Source organism: Wasmannia auropunctata, unplaced genomic scaffold (genome assembly GCF_000956235.1).
Source record: "Wasmannia auropunctata unplaced genomic scaffold, wasmannia.A_1.0 LD335214.1, whole genome shotgun sequence".
Taxonomy (NCBI): domain Eukaryota; kingdom Metazoa; phylum Arthropoda; class Insecta; order Hymenoptera; family Formicidae; genus Wasmannia; species Wasmannia auropunctata.
Genome location: NW_012027676.1, coordinates 200105 through 215463, shown reverse-complemented (window position 1 = coordinate 215463; position 15359 = coordinate 200105). Strand labels below are relative to the sequence as shown.

The following is a 15359-nucleotide window of genomic DNA, read 5'->3' as shown; positions in this document are numbered from 1 at the left end:
GGGTATCCTAGAATTTAAAACCTCTCGGCATTCTGTAGAAAATTAAACAAAGTTTAGAATGTTCTTTAGTTATTTATTGAAAAATCGTTAATCGAAATAATCAGATCTTGTTTCTTACGAGACTATAATACCAAAAGATTTAGTGAAGAAATTGAAGATTTGAATTATTAGAGTGATTGTAAAGGAGTCACAAAATTACCGACGCTTTTCTTAATTGTAAATTGTTTTACCGTGGATCTTTTTTCATTGAAAATTTGATTCAAATTAAAAAACATTTTTTTTACCAGTATTGGTTATAATTTGATAATTGATTCTGTATAATTTCGATAGCGTTTTTGCAGGCGTTATCAAAAATTATGTGACTATAGGACAATTTTTCTTTGTCGCATTAATGTTCTATTTCTATACAATCGAACGTAAAGATCACGTCTGATAATGCTGAATAACATTGCGAATTAGCAAAGAATCGACAGAGCGTATGACAATTATTATTCCAAGCATCTTCCGAATTAGGGACCACCTAGCGATTAGTCGTAATAACGTTAAATTTGTAAGTGTGTTTAATTTAGCGCGAATCACATTGATGTAAAGTCGTGCCTTAAACAAGTATATCGGATCGTGTTTTAAAACGTGCGCAACTCGATACAGCGCGCTATATATATATATGTAGCTCCGACAGAATTGGCGTGTACGCGGATGAACATGTGGAAAGAAATTTTCGAGAGCGTCTGTTAAACGCCAAACTCGTGACCTTATCTATTTAAAGGCGTTATAGCGTCGCTATCGCGCGGCGTTTAAGCGATCGAGATTGATCATCGACACGAACTGAATCGCAGTGCCATCGTGTTATTATTTTAGGATTAAATGAAATTCTCCGAGGCTCTTCGCGGCAGCTATCAAACTTTGCAAGATGTAAATATAGGTACGAATGACAGGTGCGCGAAATATAGTGAATCCCGACGAGAGTGTGAAAATATCTTTGTCCTATATATAATCGAGTGGAAAGTTTTTACGATTGTCAAATGACGAAGAGAACGATGCAGCACTCGGCGCGGGGTTTCGTCGCTGCTGCCGAGAAAGAATTTTCAGAAACGCAACTACGCGTCGGTGATCATGCAAGCGTTGCGTCGGGACGTTCTCAAAAGCGAAGGCGTGTATCTGTGATTCGGAATTACGCAACCGGAATTGCCGCAAAAAGCCGGCTCCAGGCAATGCGATCACCTGCCAAAAATATATAGAAATAAAAATATATATATATAATATTATATTTCTTATATATATAGAAATAAGCTTAGACCCACTGGTCGTTCACTAGTGTACCCACCTGTTATGTGATGAATTTTGCTGTATTAATTCTATATAATTAGAGTATCGTGTGTCGCCAACGAACGTTATCCAGTCGAGCGCATCGTTCAAAGTTCGCGCATCCTGTACGTTGCCGGCAGCATTCTCCAGCAACGAATTAATTGTAGCGACGATAAATAAGCCTTCTTCTTTTGTTTGCGGTACACCAGAGATTGGTGTCCGATCAGAGTGTCCGAACTAGTCGAATCCGTTTTGCCGATCGTGAACGCAGTCTGCCGTCCTCGATTTGCCCTTAACTTAACTCGTCACGACGAATGTTATCTCGATTGACGGTATATTAAATATTTCCCTTTTTTTTTCGGGATTCAACAGACGGCGAGATTACGCTGATTACGCGAATGGCGACGGTTATGATAAAGATTTCGTGTAGATGTAATAATAAGTGTCGCGCAAGATCAACCGCCGCGTTCGCTGAGGGAATCCGCTCGAGTCGTATATACAATTGTAATTAATTAACGAGCGATTCAGACACACTGCACACACACACACACACACACACCCACACACACACAAATACACACGTGCGTCCTAGTCATTCGATAGATCGCCCATGAACGAGAATAGGGATCCCGATCTAGCGATTAAGCACGTAGTCGCGTTGACCACATGTTGTAAATAGCATTCCCACTTTTACGTATTAGATTTTAGCCGCGCGCGCGCGCGAGAAGGAGAGACATTGACGTAGCCGTTTTTAGATAGCGATTTATTACAGCCGTTGTATTATACGTGCTATTTGTACACAACCGGAGTGCCTATGCGAAACATTTACTCATATCTTTTTTTTACGAATTTTAAGAGCCTTGTCTATCGTAACGAAAGAATTATAATACACGAAGTGATACATGTATACGTCCAGACGCGTGTAAATTTACTTTGCGTCTTTCCTATTCAACCTAGTCCTTTAATCTTTTCTCATTTCCATTGTGCGATAAAGTAGAAGTTTTATCAAATAATTTCATGCCTATCGGATTGCAACACACTCATATAAAGCTTCTCGTTCAATACTCTCTCGCATCGTCTTTTTATTTATTGAACTCATTATCGCGCCGATGAACCATGCGATCATTAGCTACGCTTGGTAGTAGGATAAACAGCGACTAACTGTGTTTAACAAATAGATTGGACTCAATAATTAGGCCAACGAAAGCGAAAGTGACCTAATCCGATAAGTCAACTCAATGTCGCTTGTAATTGATAGATTTATACGACTTAGAATGGAAACGAAAGAATTTTCATGGATTTAAATGTTCTAAATGAATTTTTATCAATAACGTCATTGAGATCAGGCTTAATTATTTGTGTTTTATTTCTGAAACATAATTTTTCTCATAAATATCTCCATATAAATAAATATATCCATAGATAAATATAATACATAGAATATAATAAATGAAAATTTCTGTGTAATATACATATATAAAATTACGAAGAAAATAATTTTGTTACAGAAAATATCGAATCTGTCAGAAAGTTTGGCTTTTCAAGTTCGAGATATTCCGAATTGCTATCTAAGTAAGCAATGCAGGCGATAGTGACAAGAATGGGTTTCTCGTTTCTCTTAATTGCAACATGGAGTATCCTCCCAAGTCAATGACGGCCACGGGGGCATATCTTTCGGTAATGAGATCCGCGGCGACAAGATGAGACCAAGTGAGATAACGTGATACACACGAGCGTCTGTACGCACTTACATCACGACGCACGACGTAAATTCCCGGAATTTCGTCCAGTGATTCCTATACTCCCGCCTCGCGGCTACATGGACCTTTATGATTCTAAACGGTGGCGCTTCGTGGGACCAACTGCGACGGGGCCGAAGAAGAGAGCAGAGAGTCGGTGGGAATCTGTAACGGGGATTAGAACATCGTCGAGACGTTGGTGCGCGTCAGTCGTGGAAGTTGTCTCGCAGACGGTTCGAGCCATGCGGCCGTGCCTCGTCGTCCTGATCTTCCTCGCGAGCACGGCACTCGCGAGGTACCACGTAAGTTTTCCATTTCCCTCGAGCGAGCGAGGAAACATCGAGCTCGTTTCGCCATCTGCTTTTTCTCAAACATTCAATAATAAATAAAAAATTCATACGCAGTGCCTTCGAAAAAACTGAATTTGGTTTGTAAATTAATGTGTCTTTATGTATCTCGTAAATAACAACTTAACGCGCCAACACGGATTTTACGAAAAATTGTATTGATACAAAAATTACCTTCAATAATTGATAACGATATTCTCCGTACTTTAATTTGACGATTTATATAAACTCCATGTGAGCTTTAATTATACTTATCAATTTGTTAATTCATATTTTGTTAGCGCGTCGTCCTTCTAATAAGAAAAATTTTGAAAACGATTAATAGAGGCACCTCCGGAAAAAAAGCGCTCAAGTTTCTGTTCAATTATTGTAATACTGATCGGATCGAAAAGTTGTAAAAGGTGATATTTAGATATCCGCGTGTGAGTTGCTTATTCATCAATTCGGAGTAATAGATAGTCGCTTATCTCTCCTTCTTGCGATTTAGGGCACTTCGCGCGGCGTTGTGAAATTCAGCAAATCGACGACGTGTATCATCTATCCGCGACGATAAACGTGGAAATGCGATCTCCCGAGTATCCCTCTACTTGCCTCTTAGGGCTCTTAGCCCTCTTCATTCATCGCTGATATGTTCGAGAAACAAGCCGAGTTGTAACTGCAATTTCAAAATTATTACAACTGCGTTCGCGTAAGAAAACGCGCAACACGCTTTTGCACGAAACTGATACCTACGGTCACTTCGACCAGACTCCGATTACCTTTCCGGTAAGCAAATCGTCCTCATTGAAATGCTAACAGATTGGCAACAAATTCAATCAGAAATTGCTAGCAAATTAGCATCAATTATGTTCGCATGATCGAACATTTTGCAAATAAAGCCTGCTGGCATAATTAATATTAATATAATGTAATATTTAATATAACTCGACAGCTGATTTTATTCGTTTTCCGCCGTTAAGATCTGAAGATCTGCATTCGACAAATTTTGCTTGATTTCTGCCATCATATTTCGTTAACAAACTTTGCTATATTTTTACCAGTATTGTATATACTACAAGTATATCCTGCATCTCTGGTCCTTCTGTCGACAAAAGTACTACAACAAACGCTTTGCAGATTTTATTTCCGATAGATTGATTTTCTGTTCTGGTTCAATTGGCGATTAAACTCAATCAGCAAAATAGCTTGCGGCAAAATTTTAGACTGTATAATATAATTATCCTGAATCCTTCTTTGTGTTCAAACAACGAAGAGTTCATAATTCCAGCCACGTTATCAAAGTGATTATATATGTTATTCGACGTGTTAATTGCTAATTAAAATTAATTGGAGTCTGATCGAAGTCGGTCCTTTAAAAAATCGTTTTAAATAAAGCCTTTTAAGCTCGTTAAAAATCTATTAAAGGCTCGTGTGGTAAAATCTGTGAAAAAAATTAAACGCACATGATCGTGATTGATTGTGTGATTTTCCTATCAATTGTCACTTCATCGGGTCGGCAAAAACTTACGTTCACATTTTCGTCGAATTTGACACTGGATATCGATTCGAGATCATTTGCCGAATGCCGAATGTTTCAATTCATGACACTCCCTTATTTTCCCTATGGCATGCGCCTAGTTGCGCTTATCACGCTGTCGCGCGCGACTTGAAGGAGACAATTATTGAAAGAAAGCTTTGGATGTCAAAGCTCACGCGATAAGAACGAACAGACGATACGGACTAGGCGGCCCGTTCTCAACCGCAACGCGCGCTTTTTTCACCCCCCTTTCGTCAGCGCTCGAGATTCCGTCAATGCCATTTCCACACGGTACGATTTACGACAGTCTTTAAAGATCAATTGGCGCCGACGATCAAAGTGACGAATTTAGCAGCTTCCCGCGTTTCCGTGGTAGCGTGTTTTTATTCATTCCCTGTCTTGCCGCCTCTGACTTTACGAATTTCTACTTTACGAATTTCTTTTCCCACGTATGCTATTGCGATCTTATTGCACTTGATAATTGCTTTGTAATCAATGTAAATTTATCCCTCTTTTCAAAATGATCAATTAAGAGGAGATTCGAACTGAATTGCAAATTTGAATTTCAAGCATGTATCAAGTTAGAGAATCTGATGCCACAAAAATGACTCACTTCAATTTGATTTATTTTTTTCAAATTAAAAGATCCTAGAGAGATTGAATCCGATGATTTTTCAAAAGTAAATTCTAATATTTTCATCTAATTTCTTATAGATAAATTTATAATTTGTATAAATAATTAATATATAATAATGTGCATAATAATATTAATGTTCTAATAATATTAACATTCTATATATAATAAATAATATATTCTGTATAACGTTAATATTATTAGTAATTTGAATAGACATTTTTATTCATAGGAAAAGACGCGTTTCGATCGATCTGTTTACGAGTATGGGATGAGAGATACAGAATACAATAATGAGGAGAAACAATGGTCTTTCACTGATGATGTAACAGTAAGTGATTACGTTACGTGATTGTCTTAATATTAAAATACGCCGATTAAAATTGCTCCTTTTAAAACAGCAATTCGTTGCATACAAGAGTAGGAAGGAGAACGATTGCTATCTTGAAGATATAAAGCAGGGTCAGAATGTGTCACGTAAGAAGCGACAATCCAAGATACTCTATGCGTCCACCCTCCTCACGAAACTGGAGGTATTAATAATTAAGTTATCTTAACTTGTATTATTTATGTAATTAAGAATTATGCAACAAAAATATATAAAAAAGATTATTCAAATAATTACATGTAGAAATATATCAATAAGTATACAGTATGTTATATCAAATATAAATATGTTAAACATTTAAATTTAATATTCTAAACAGGCGTGGCGACTTGCTGGAGGTCGAATCGTTGATTTCTGCAACGGACGCAATATTCTTTTATTACAAACAACGAGACCTGTACCTGGACAAACTCTCGATCCCTTCCTCAATGAAATTCCTGTAGACGAAAACGACATTTCGTCGAAACGCGTAGCTGACGTGGTTTTAATACCGCTGAAAGCTCGGACAAAACGAGAGATTCAACTCGAGCAACGAGAGAAGTTGAATAAAAATGTCAATCAAATTCGACAACGTCGGCAGACGAATCAGTTTCGAGGGAAGTTTCGTGGACAGACGCAATCTCAATATTTAAATTTCAATAGTGATGAAACGAAAGAAGGCAAGGCTGAAGCTGAAGCTACTCAGCAATCTTCGCATGCCGTAGTTAGTAAGTATTTAATTACGATTTGATATTTGATCAAATTTTATTCATTGTATATTACTGTATAATAATTAAATAACTCTTTTTAAAGCAAAAAATATTATAAAATATTAAAAATGGTTTAATTAAAAATAATAAATAAGTTAATTAAGGATAAATTAATCAATAATGGGTAAAAATTAAAAAATAAAATTCTTGTAACATTGATTATGATTTAGAATTAGTGATACTATCGTAAGATATCATAGCTGTGTATAAATGAAAATTTTGTCAAAGAAAAGACCCATATAATTATTATATACTTATTTGTATAATAAGTATTCTAATATATTTTCTTGCAGCTGGTAGTCGCGGAATGGGTCAAGCACAAAGTATGTCATCAGGTGGTACTGGTTGTGAAGATTGTCCTGGATATCCTGGATATCTTGGATATCCTGGCGTCGAGGGCACACCAGATACACGAGTTCCACCTACTCCAGGTGTTGGAATTACACCTGGTATTACACAGCCAGGAATCGTTCCTGGAGTTCCAACTTACCCTAGCACCTATCCTGGTATTCGTCCTGGAATTAGACCAGAAACTTATCCTGGAGGCATCCGTCCTGGTATTGTGGCACCGGGAGTTGACGGGACGTATCCTGGAGGTGTTCGTCCTGGTATCGTAACACCGGGAGTTGAGGGGACATATCCTGGAGGTGTTCGTCCTGGCACCGTGACACCGGGAGTTGACGGGACATATCCTGGAGGTGTTCGTCCTGGTATCGTAACACCGGGAGTTGAGGGGACATATCCTGGAGGTGTTCGTCCTGGTACTGTGACACCGGGAGTTGACGGGACGTATCCTGGAGGTGTTCGTCCTGGTATCGTAACACCGGGAGTTGAGGGGACATATCCTGGAGGTGTTCGTCCTGGTATCGTAACACCGGGAGTTGAGGGGATATATCCTGGAGGTGTTCGTCCTGGTATCGTAACACCGGGAGTTGAGGGGACATATCCTGGAGGTGTTCGTCCTGGTATCGTGACACCGGGAGTTGAGGGGACGTATCCTGGCGGCGTTCGTCCTGGCATCGTGACACCGGGAGTTGATGGGATGTATCCTGGAGGTGTTCGTCCTGGTATCGTGACACCGGGAGTTGAGGGAATGTATCCTGGCGGCGTTCGTCCTGGCACCGTGACACCGGGAGTTGACGGGACGTATCCTGGCGGCGTTCGTCCTGGCACCGTGACACCGGGAGTTGAAGGAATGTATCCTGGCGGCGTTCGTCCTGGTATCGTGACACCGGGAGTTGACGGGATGTATCCTGGAGGCGTCCGTCCTGGTATCGTGACACCGGGAATTGATGGAACGTATCCCGGTGGTGTACAACCTGGAACTGTGATACCAGGTGTCCAGCCTGGAAAAGTTCAGCCTGGAGGAGTCCAGCCTGGAGGAGTATTACCTGGTGTAACGGTAGTTGGGACGTATCCAGGAAGTATTCAACCTGGAGTCCAACCGGGACAAGTTTATCCTCCTGGTGGTATTATAACCACTTCAGTAACAACAGGTGCCACTGCTGTTACTGGTGTTGGAACTTATCCAATCAGTACTGTACCTGGAACAGGCTTACCAAGTGGAATATATCCAGGAGTTCCTGGCACAGGACCTTATCCCGGAACTGGAGTCTATCCTGGTGTTCGTCCTGGTACTATTCCAGGAACAAGTGTCGAGACATACCCTGGTGTTGTTTCAGGAACAGTAACTCCTGGAGTTTATCCTGGTAGTGGACAGCAGACTGTCGTATACCGTCCGGAAGGTGTTCCATCAGGCACTCTACCAGGCGGAGGTCAAATTCCTGGTACAATTACGACTACATCTGGTACACAAGTAATAACTTATCCAGATCGTCAACCAACGAACGGTCAAACAGTTTACCCAGGTATTATTCAACCTGGTAGGATTCCTGAGAGAACAGGTACCCAAGTTACGTACCCAAGTGTTACATATCCTGGGACTATTCCAGGTACATATCCTGGGACTATTCCAGGTACATATCCTGGGACTATTCCAGGTACATATCCTGGTGGTGTACAACCTGGAACTGTGATACCAGGAGGCGTCCAGCCTGGAACTGTGATTACAGGCGGCGTTCAGCCTGGAACTATGATTACAGGAGGCGTCCAGCCTGGAACTATGATTACAGGAGGCGTCCAGCCTGGAACTGTGATACCAGGAGGCGTCCAGCCTGGAGGAGTTCAGCCTGGTGTACAACAAATTACTTCTCCTGGCGGTACCTTATATCCTGGTCAAGTAATCTATCCAAGTGGCCAAGTGCCAACTTATCCAAGTGGACAATATCCAGGCACGAGTGTCGGGATTCCAGGAACAGGAGGCATTCAGTATCCAACAGGCACAATAGAAGGTCAAATAATTGGTAGGCCTGGTGTTACTGGGCAATATCCTGGACAGTATCCTGGTCAGTATCCAGGCGGAGTCGGAGTAGATAGTAGTCAGTATCCAGGAAAGTTTTACCCGGGTATGGTTGGAACTACAGGTACTGGAGAAGTTGCTGAAGGATTAACTAGACCGATGGGTCCAGCGGGTGTGGTGGATGACGGTGCCCAGTCGCAAGCATCGAGTTCCGTGCAACAGGTAGACTCGGGTACTCAAGCAAGCGCTTCTTCTCAGGGTAAATATGGATCGGGTACAGCTCAGTCGCAAGTGACAGGCACTTACAGCGGTTCCGGCAGCTTCTCGGCCCAAGCTGGCACCAGTGACGCCGACAAGAGTGCCCAGGCTGAAATCACTGGCGGTAAGGAAGGAGCTACTAGCAATGCACAAGGAGCTGCCGGTTATGGAAAGAGTCAGGCGCAGGTTCAATTGGATTCCGATTCCGGAGCTACCTCGACAGGTGCTCAGAGCAGCGGCTGGAATCATGGAACCAATTCGCAAGTGCAAGCGAGCTCCAAGGGCGGAATGGCGGATGCTCAGGCAAACGGCGAGGGCAGTACCTCCAGCCAGGCGCAGATCGGATTCCAGCCGTATCTGAAGAGCGACGATGAAAAGGTGGAGAAGCACGCGACGCCATTTGGCGGCAGTGGAACGGCATCGGCCCAAAGTGGCACTCATCGAGGTCAATCTCAGTCCCAGCTGCAAGGTTCTTTTCAATACGGGATCACGTACACCGGCGCGGCACAAGCCGGTTCCGGATCTGGTGCCGCATCCTCGCGGAAGCCCTTCAACTTCACTGACACCGAACTCTTCAAGCCCTTCAAGCCAGCTCCTCCTTTGAAGGTGAATGTTGACAGCGCACAATCGAGTCCGTCGACAAGTTCGAATTACAAGCAGGACGAAAACAGGCAGAATCGCGAGCAAGGTTTGCAAAGCAGCTCGACCTCGAGACAGACCGTCGTGTTGACTTCCAAGAACAATCCAAACGACGCTGCCGACAAGAAAGTGCTGTCTACTGAAAAACCACGAATGGACGACACGGCGTACGACGAATACGACGACGACTACGAGGACGATTATCCTACGGCAACGGGTTCGAAGTTGACCATCAAAGAGAAGCTCTCGGACTCGAGTCAACAGAAACTCGACAAGACCATTCAACAGCAGAGTCGCAGTCAGTCGCAGACGATACAGGTTGCCAAGGGGAACCAGTACAAGATCCACGTTAGTCAAGATTCAAACGTACCGCGAACGGGTGATACTCTGCAACCGGGACAATCCGTGTCAGGGTACACCATCCCGTCTGGATTCCGCGGCCGAGTAGTGTCGACCTCCGGCACCGAGACCGTTGCTCAGGGCGACGGCAGATCTCAGTCGCAGACTGTATCTTTGGTACCGAAGGACTTCAACAGTACCAAGTCATCGCTCGTCACGGAGACCAGGTCGCTTCAGACTAATCACGACCGTTATTACATTGGCCGGCATACATCGAACAGCCAAGGATCTCCCGTCAATCAAGGCGTGCCTTCCGATAAGCGCACGAGACCTACCCCGGCGGTAGCGGCGAAGCCGAGTTACTACACCGTGACCAACAGTTTCGCTGGCAAGATGAACGGCAACAACGAACCGAGAAAGTACGAGCATCGATATTACACCAAGAGTTCCACCTGCGGATACTTCACGTTCTCCTGCAACGTCGTGTACGGTTCCAACGGCAGAACGAAGATCTGCAAGCCGAAAGTGCCGACGTATGCCGATGGCACGCCTATGAGGTGTTGAGATCACCAGAATATATATGGGGATGCAACGATAATTACTTCTATAAAGCATCCTAAATTAATTGAATTCACTTTTTTCCGCGTTGTATAGTACAGTGGAATTTATGTGACTCGCTTAGATAGATTAGATCGTATTTGACTAATTTCGCTTTCGCGCGCGTCGACATTGTAACTCGTTCCATCATAAATTCGAGTGATACATTTCCTCTTCAGCAGCTTTAATAGGTAAAATAAATGTAGAAGTAAAACGCGAATACGGATAGAAAGCTTTCGTTCCTATGGACTAGTAAATGAAGACTATAGATCTTTCGGGAAATTCTACAGGACTGAACGTTACGCCACAAACGTTACTTCAATGCTGTAATTTCTTTATTGAGGTACTTCCAAATTATTGACTGTATAGCATGGTGAACATCGTGTTGTTACATCAAATCGCTGCTATTTATTGAGTTTTGTCAATAAAATACATTTTTAACTAGAAGAAAAATCTGTTCTCTCCGTCTTCTTCCGTCGATTAAGAAATATAATTAACAACAATCTTCTCACAATTTGACATACATAGATGATTGCATTGTATGAAAGTTCGTTTAGATTTTATCTATAACTCGGTATATCTGCGACGGATATACACACGTAGAGTATTGCTTCGACTTACACTACAGATTTTCGGTATTGACATAAAATGCTCAGTTATAAATATCAGGTATCGTATCTTGTACACAACTGTATCTCGCTACTCGATTTCGCCAGTCTTTTCCGAAACGAAAAATACATGACGAAACATAGTGTTTCATTACACATATATTTCGTAAATATGTATCTGTATGTACATAATATCTTTACCTCAATTTTATTTAAAAAAAAAAAGGAACGTATAAAATAACGCGGAATGTGAACTGTGTACAAAATGCGTATTGCACTTGACGCGTGAAAAGATGGATATTCATCATTTACAAAAGTAGAAAAACGAACGTGACAATAAAATGATTATTTACAGGAAATAATGATAAAAACGAGCACGATCTCTTTTCTTATTGAGTAAATAACTTTTGAACAGCAAATACTGCGGACGACCCATCTTTCATATCGATCAATAAGTAATTAAAATTGTTATCGATTATGATACATAATTAAATAATATAAACGCAACATATATTTACATATGTGCTTCTAGAAGTATTGACGTGCTTATCAGTAAACACAGTAGGTACGATAGTTATTCGTACCACAATTCGCCCAGAGCAGAATTAAAGGTTGAAAAGAGAAAAAATAAAAAAAGGACTGTTGTCGAGTCCTGTACTTTAGGCCCACTATGAGATCACCTATTCGATTTGCATCTCCGCTATCTGACTTAAACACACCATCGCTATCGCTATCGACACGAGCGAGTACTAGGCTTGTTGCCGATCGTAGACTGTAATTTCGTCCAGTTATTGTTTCACCGATTCAAAAAGCAACGACTATACTAACGTACCTACTATAATAACGTACCTTCAGTTTGTTGGAATTGTTCGTTGGAATTGTTGGCTTTTAACTTTTGCTCGCCGGCCCCGTCTACTTCAGCGTTCGTTGAAGTTTCGCGCGTATCGTTGTTGCTGTGACAAAGCCATATATTTTTTAGCTTTAACGCCGCAGGTCGCGAATACGAGCTGCAGACACCGATTGATTGTCGTATTTACCTATTTCTAAAGTGCTCCAGCTGTACGTTTGCGGACTGCAATCGCTCCACGAGATCCTCGTTGGCCCGTTGCAGTTTCCGCACGCTGTTCGTAGCGGCGTCGACCTCGTCCTGAGCGGCGGCCAGCTCTTTCTTCAATTCCTCGACTCTCGCTCTCACTCGCTTCACCTCCGCCTCGTACTGCTCGGACCGTCTCATCGCGTGCGACAATTCCGTTGTCTTCTCTGCCAAGGATTGTTTCAGTGCCGCCTGATACTGCTTTACTTCAAGTAACACCTGCGCGAGAGAGGCGAGGTAATAATACAACCACATTTTACGAAGCATTATTAATTCGATAGCGTTATCGAACGGACCATATTGCGAACTAGAATTTCGTGCTGTAATTGTCTCGTGTCCGTGTCGACCGTAGATACCGGCCGTGACCGTCGCGTTTCTACTCCCTCTTGTAGTTCGTATAATTTTAAGCGGAGCAGCTTGTTATCTCGTTCCAGGGATAGCTTTTCAGTTTCTAGTCTCTCCCTTTTACTCCACTCTGCTGCATTTTCAACTTGAAGTTTCTCCAGCTAAATTTTTGGAATATAAGAATGTAAAAACAGTCTTTTCATGATATAACATAATACATATATAAAATAACACGTCATATATACAGTAAAAAAATAAAATTTAATGACTTTTTCAATGCACAATTCTTATACTTTATTAATTAATTTTTAACAAAGACTCTTTAAAGAAAGCGTAATTGCAAATATATATTATATAAGTAGCTTACTTCTGTTCTCAATTCCGTTAAACGGCGGTCCATACTCTCTCCGCTACTTGAATTGTTAATTAAATCCGCTATATGTTCGTCGCTGAGTTCGAGTTGAAAACGTTCTTTTAATTCTGATAATTCCCTCATCGCGTCGGCTTTACTCTCCGATAACTCCTCACATTGCTCCCTCAATTGCCTGACTTCAGCCTTCAATTTTTCCACAGTTCGGTGCAGAGAGTTGTTTTCCCTTACAGAACGGAAATAAAAAATAAATTGCCGTACGACACAATCAATTAGTTTTATACATTGGGACTCATGCAAGACTTACTCTCTCTCCACGGAAATGGTTTTCGTCGCCTCCTCCAATTTCATTTGCAACGCTGACATTTGTTGAGTTAAAGACTCTTCATTATACATATCTAACGGCGACTGTTGCTTCTCCAGTCCGTCCTTTTTGGCAGTATTATCCAGCTTCGTGATGCTTTTATCTAGCGAATTATTGGGACTCTCCTTATACAATTCCACCGCGTGTTTCGGCACGGCACCTTGCAAGACGTACTCCTCGATATCCCTCTCTGGTAAGACACTGTGACCTCCCGTGGCAATGTTCGCTGCTTCATGGGAATTTTTACAGGACAACATATCCCGTTGTGCACCTAACGCGTCGCTGGCGTCGACGTTGTTGTAAAACTCCAGCTGCTCGTCCAATCCGAAGGTAGCTCTCAATTGCGGATCCGACTCTAGGATGGTAAAGATCTGTTGGTCAAACTGCCCGGCGTGTTTCAAGAGTATCATGTGTATCTTCTCCATCTCCTTCTTCAACTGTTCGTTCTGCAATTCCAAATCTTGAGATTCGTGCTTGAAGGTGTTGGCGTCTTTGACGGCGATCTCCAGCTTTGACCTCAGAGCCTTCGCCTCGTCTCTAGCCGCGTTCCTCTCGTTCCTAACTTTGCTCCACTTCTCACGCCAATTGGCAGTACAGTCGGACCACCATCGCATCGTCTTCTCCATTTGCGCCGCTCGCGCTCTTGCCTCCTCGAGCTCCCGCTGTCGTAAGGCCTGTTTGACGAGAAAACGTCAAATTTAATTAGTGACTAATCGACGAAGATATATTATTAGTTTAAAAAAATGAAAAAATCTGGATATTGTGAACCTGGAGTATTAAATAATTTTCTGATTGGCCAGAAGAGCAAAATAAATGGTAAATAAATAGCACTAAATAATTTCATTTCACTCATTGAAATAGTACTTAATTTAGAATTCTATCTGCAAAACGACAGGCATAAAAGGTCTAAAAAATGTTTGTGTTACAATCACACATGAACATTTACTATCACTTTTCGCATAATACACATATAAATGAGTGTAACATACAATTTAAAAAATACACGGCGTTATGATACATTTATGACTTTATGACATAATTACGACATAATTACGACATAAACAAAAGTAAGTGTAGTATCATGTTGTAAACATAGAATAAGGGCGCGACTAAACTTATTCGGTGCTAAGGCATAAACTGATACAACTTGATCAGCGCTACCTCTTTGGACTCCCACTCGCTGTCCACGTAACGCGACGAGGACGGCACGGACGGCACCTCGTGCTCCCGCATGTATCGCCGCGAGGAGGTTCCGCTTGTTGTCGACTGTGCCATGGTGCGAGCCAGCGCGTAACCTAGAACTTTGTTTTCGCTGGCGACCCTCGGGATCCTACCGTGTACGCTGCTCCTTGGCGCCTCCGCGGCGCACCTTCCGGCACCGCGATTCAATGCCGATCGAGCATCGTCCCTAAAATCCTCCCTCGATCGCGCCGTTTAAATATCGTCGGACTAGATTGAACAACAAAATTCCATACATACTACTGACGGCAGTACTGACGGCGGATATCGTCACATATACATACGTATATATATGCACATACACACATCGGCGACAGCCACCTCCCTCCCGGGAATGGATGAGCCCGAGGGTTGTCCGGACTGTTACGCGCGTAAATTCGAAACGTCATGAATATTATATTCGCCCGTCACATAAAAATGTAATTCAAAGTTGCTTAATTCTTTCAGAAAGTTTAAGGGGCAATAGATTT

At 42.1% G+C, this 15359-nt stretch overlaps 2 protein-coding genes across 5 annotated transcripts; one reads left to right on the top strand and one right to left on the bottom strand.

Moving 5' to 3' along the window:
- The first annotated feature begins 2781 nt into the window (after positions 1–2781).
- Positions 2782–11317, top strand: LOC105457476 (elastin). 4 transcript variants are annotated; one of them, XM_011702156.1, is made up of 7 exons: positions 2782–3015; positions 3096–3346; positions 5774–5872; positions 5943–6074; positions 6249–6636; positions 6972–7274; positions 7377–11317. In XM_011702156.1, exons 1-7 carry the CDS (start codon positions 3006–3008, stop codon positions 10835–10837), a joined length of 4644 nt encoding a protein of 1547 aa, XP_011700458.1. In that variant the 5' UTR covers positions 2782–3005; the 3' UTR covers positions 10838–11317. The 4 variants fall into 4 exon arrangements, with proteins under 4 accessions (XP_011700458.1, XP_011700457.1, XP_011700456.1 ...); XM_011702155.1 differs by having other exon boundaries at positions 6972–9083; positions 9162–11317; XM_011702154.1 differs by having other exon boundaries at positions 6972–11317.
- On the bottom strand, positions 11188–15155 carry LOC105457477 (coiled-coil domain-containing protein 102A). Its single transcript, XM_011702159.1, has 7 exons — positions 14812–15155; positions 13594–14324; positions 13284–13512; positions 12868–13077; positions 12516–12790; positions 12328–12431; positions 11188–12250 (listed from the first exon to the last, which is right to left on the bottom strand). Exons 1-7 carry the CDS (start codon positions 14923–14925, stop codon positions 12228–12230), a joined length of 1686 nt encoding a protein of 561 aa, XP_011700461.1. The 5' UTR covers positions 14926–15155; the 3' UTR covers positions 11188–12227.
- Between the last annotated feature and the right edge of the window lie 204 nt (positions 15156–15359).

Excerpts from the sequence above, each read along its gene's own strand:
- LOC105457476 (XM_011702154.1), top strand. Across the intron at positions 6,075-6,248 it reads CCCTCCTCACGAAACTGGAG|GCGTGGCGACTTGCTGGAGG; the intron begins GTATTAATAATT and ends TATTCTAAACAG. Across the intron at positions 6,637-6,971 it reads ATCTTCGCATGCCGTAGTTA|CTGGTAGTCGCGGAATGGGT; the intron begins GTAAGTATTTAA and ends ATTTTCTTGCAG.
- LOC105457477 (XM_011702159.1), bottom strand. The coding sequence starts at position 14,925 with ATGGCACAGTCGACAACAAGCGGAACCTCCTCGCGGCGATACATGCGG. Across the intron at positions 14,325-14,811 it reads GCGAGTGGGAGTCCAAAGAG|GCCTTACGACAGCGGGAGCT; the intron begins GTAGCGCTGATC and ends CTCGTCAAACAG. Across the intron at positions 12,432-12,515 it reads CTGGAGCACTTTAGAAATAG|CAACAACGATACGCGCGAAA; the intron begins GTAAATACGACA and ends GCTTTGTCACAG.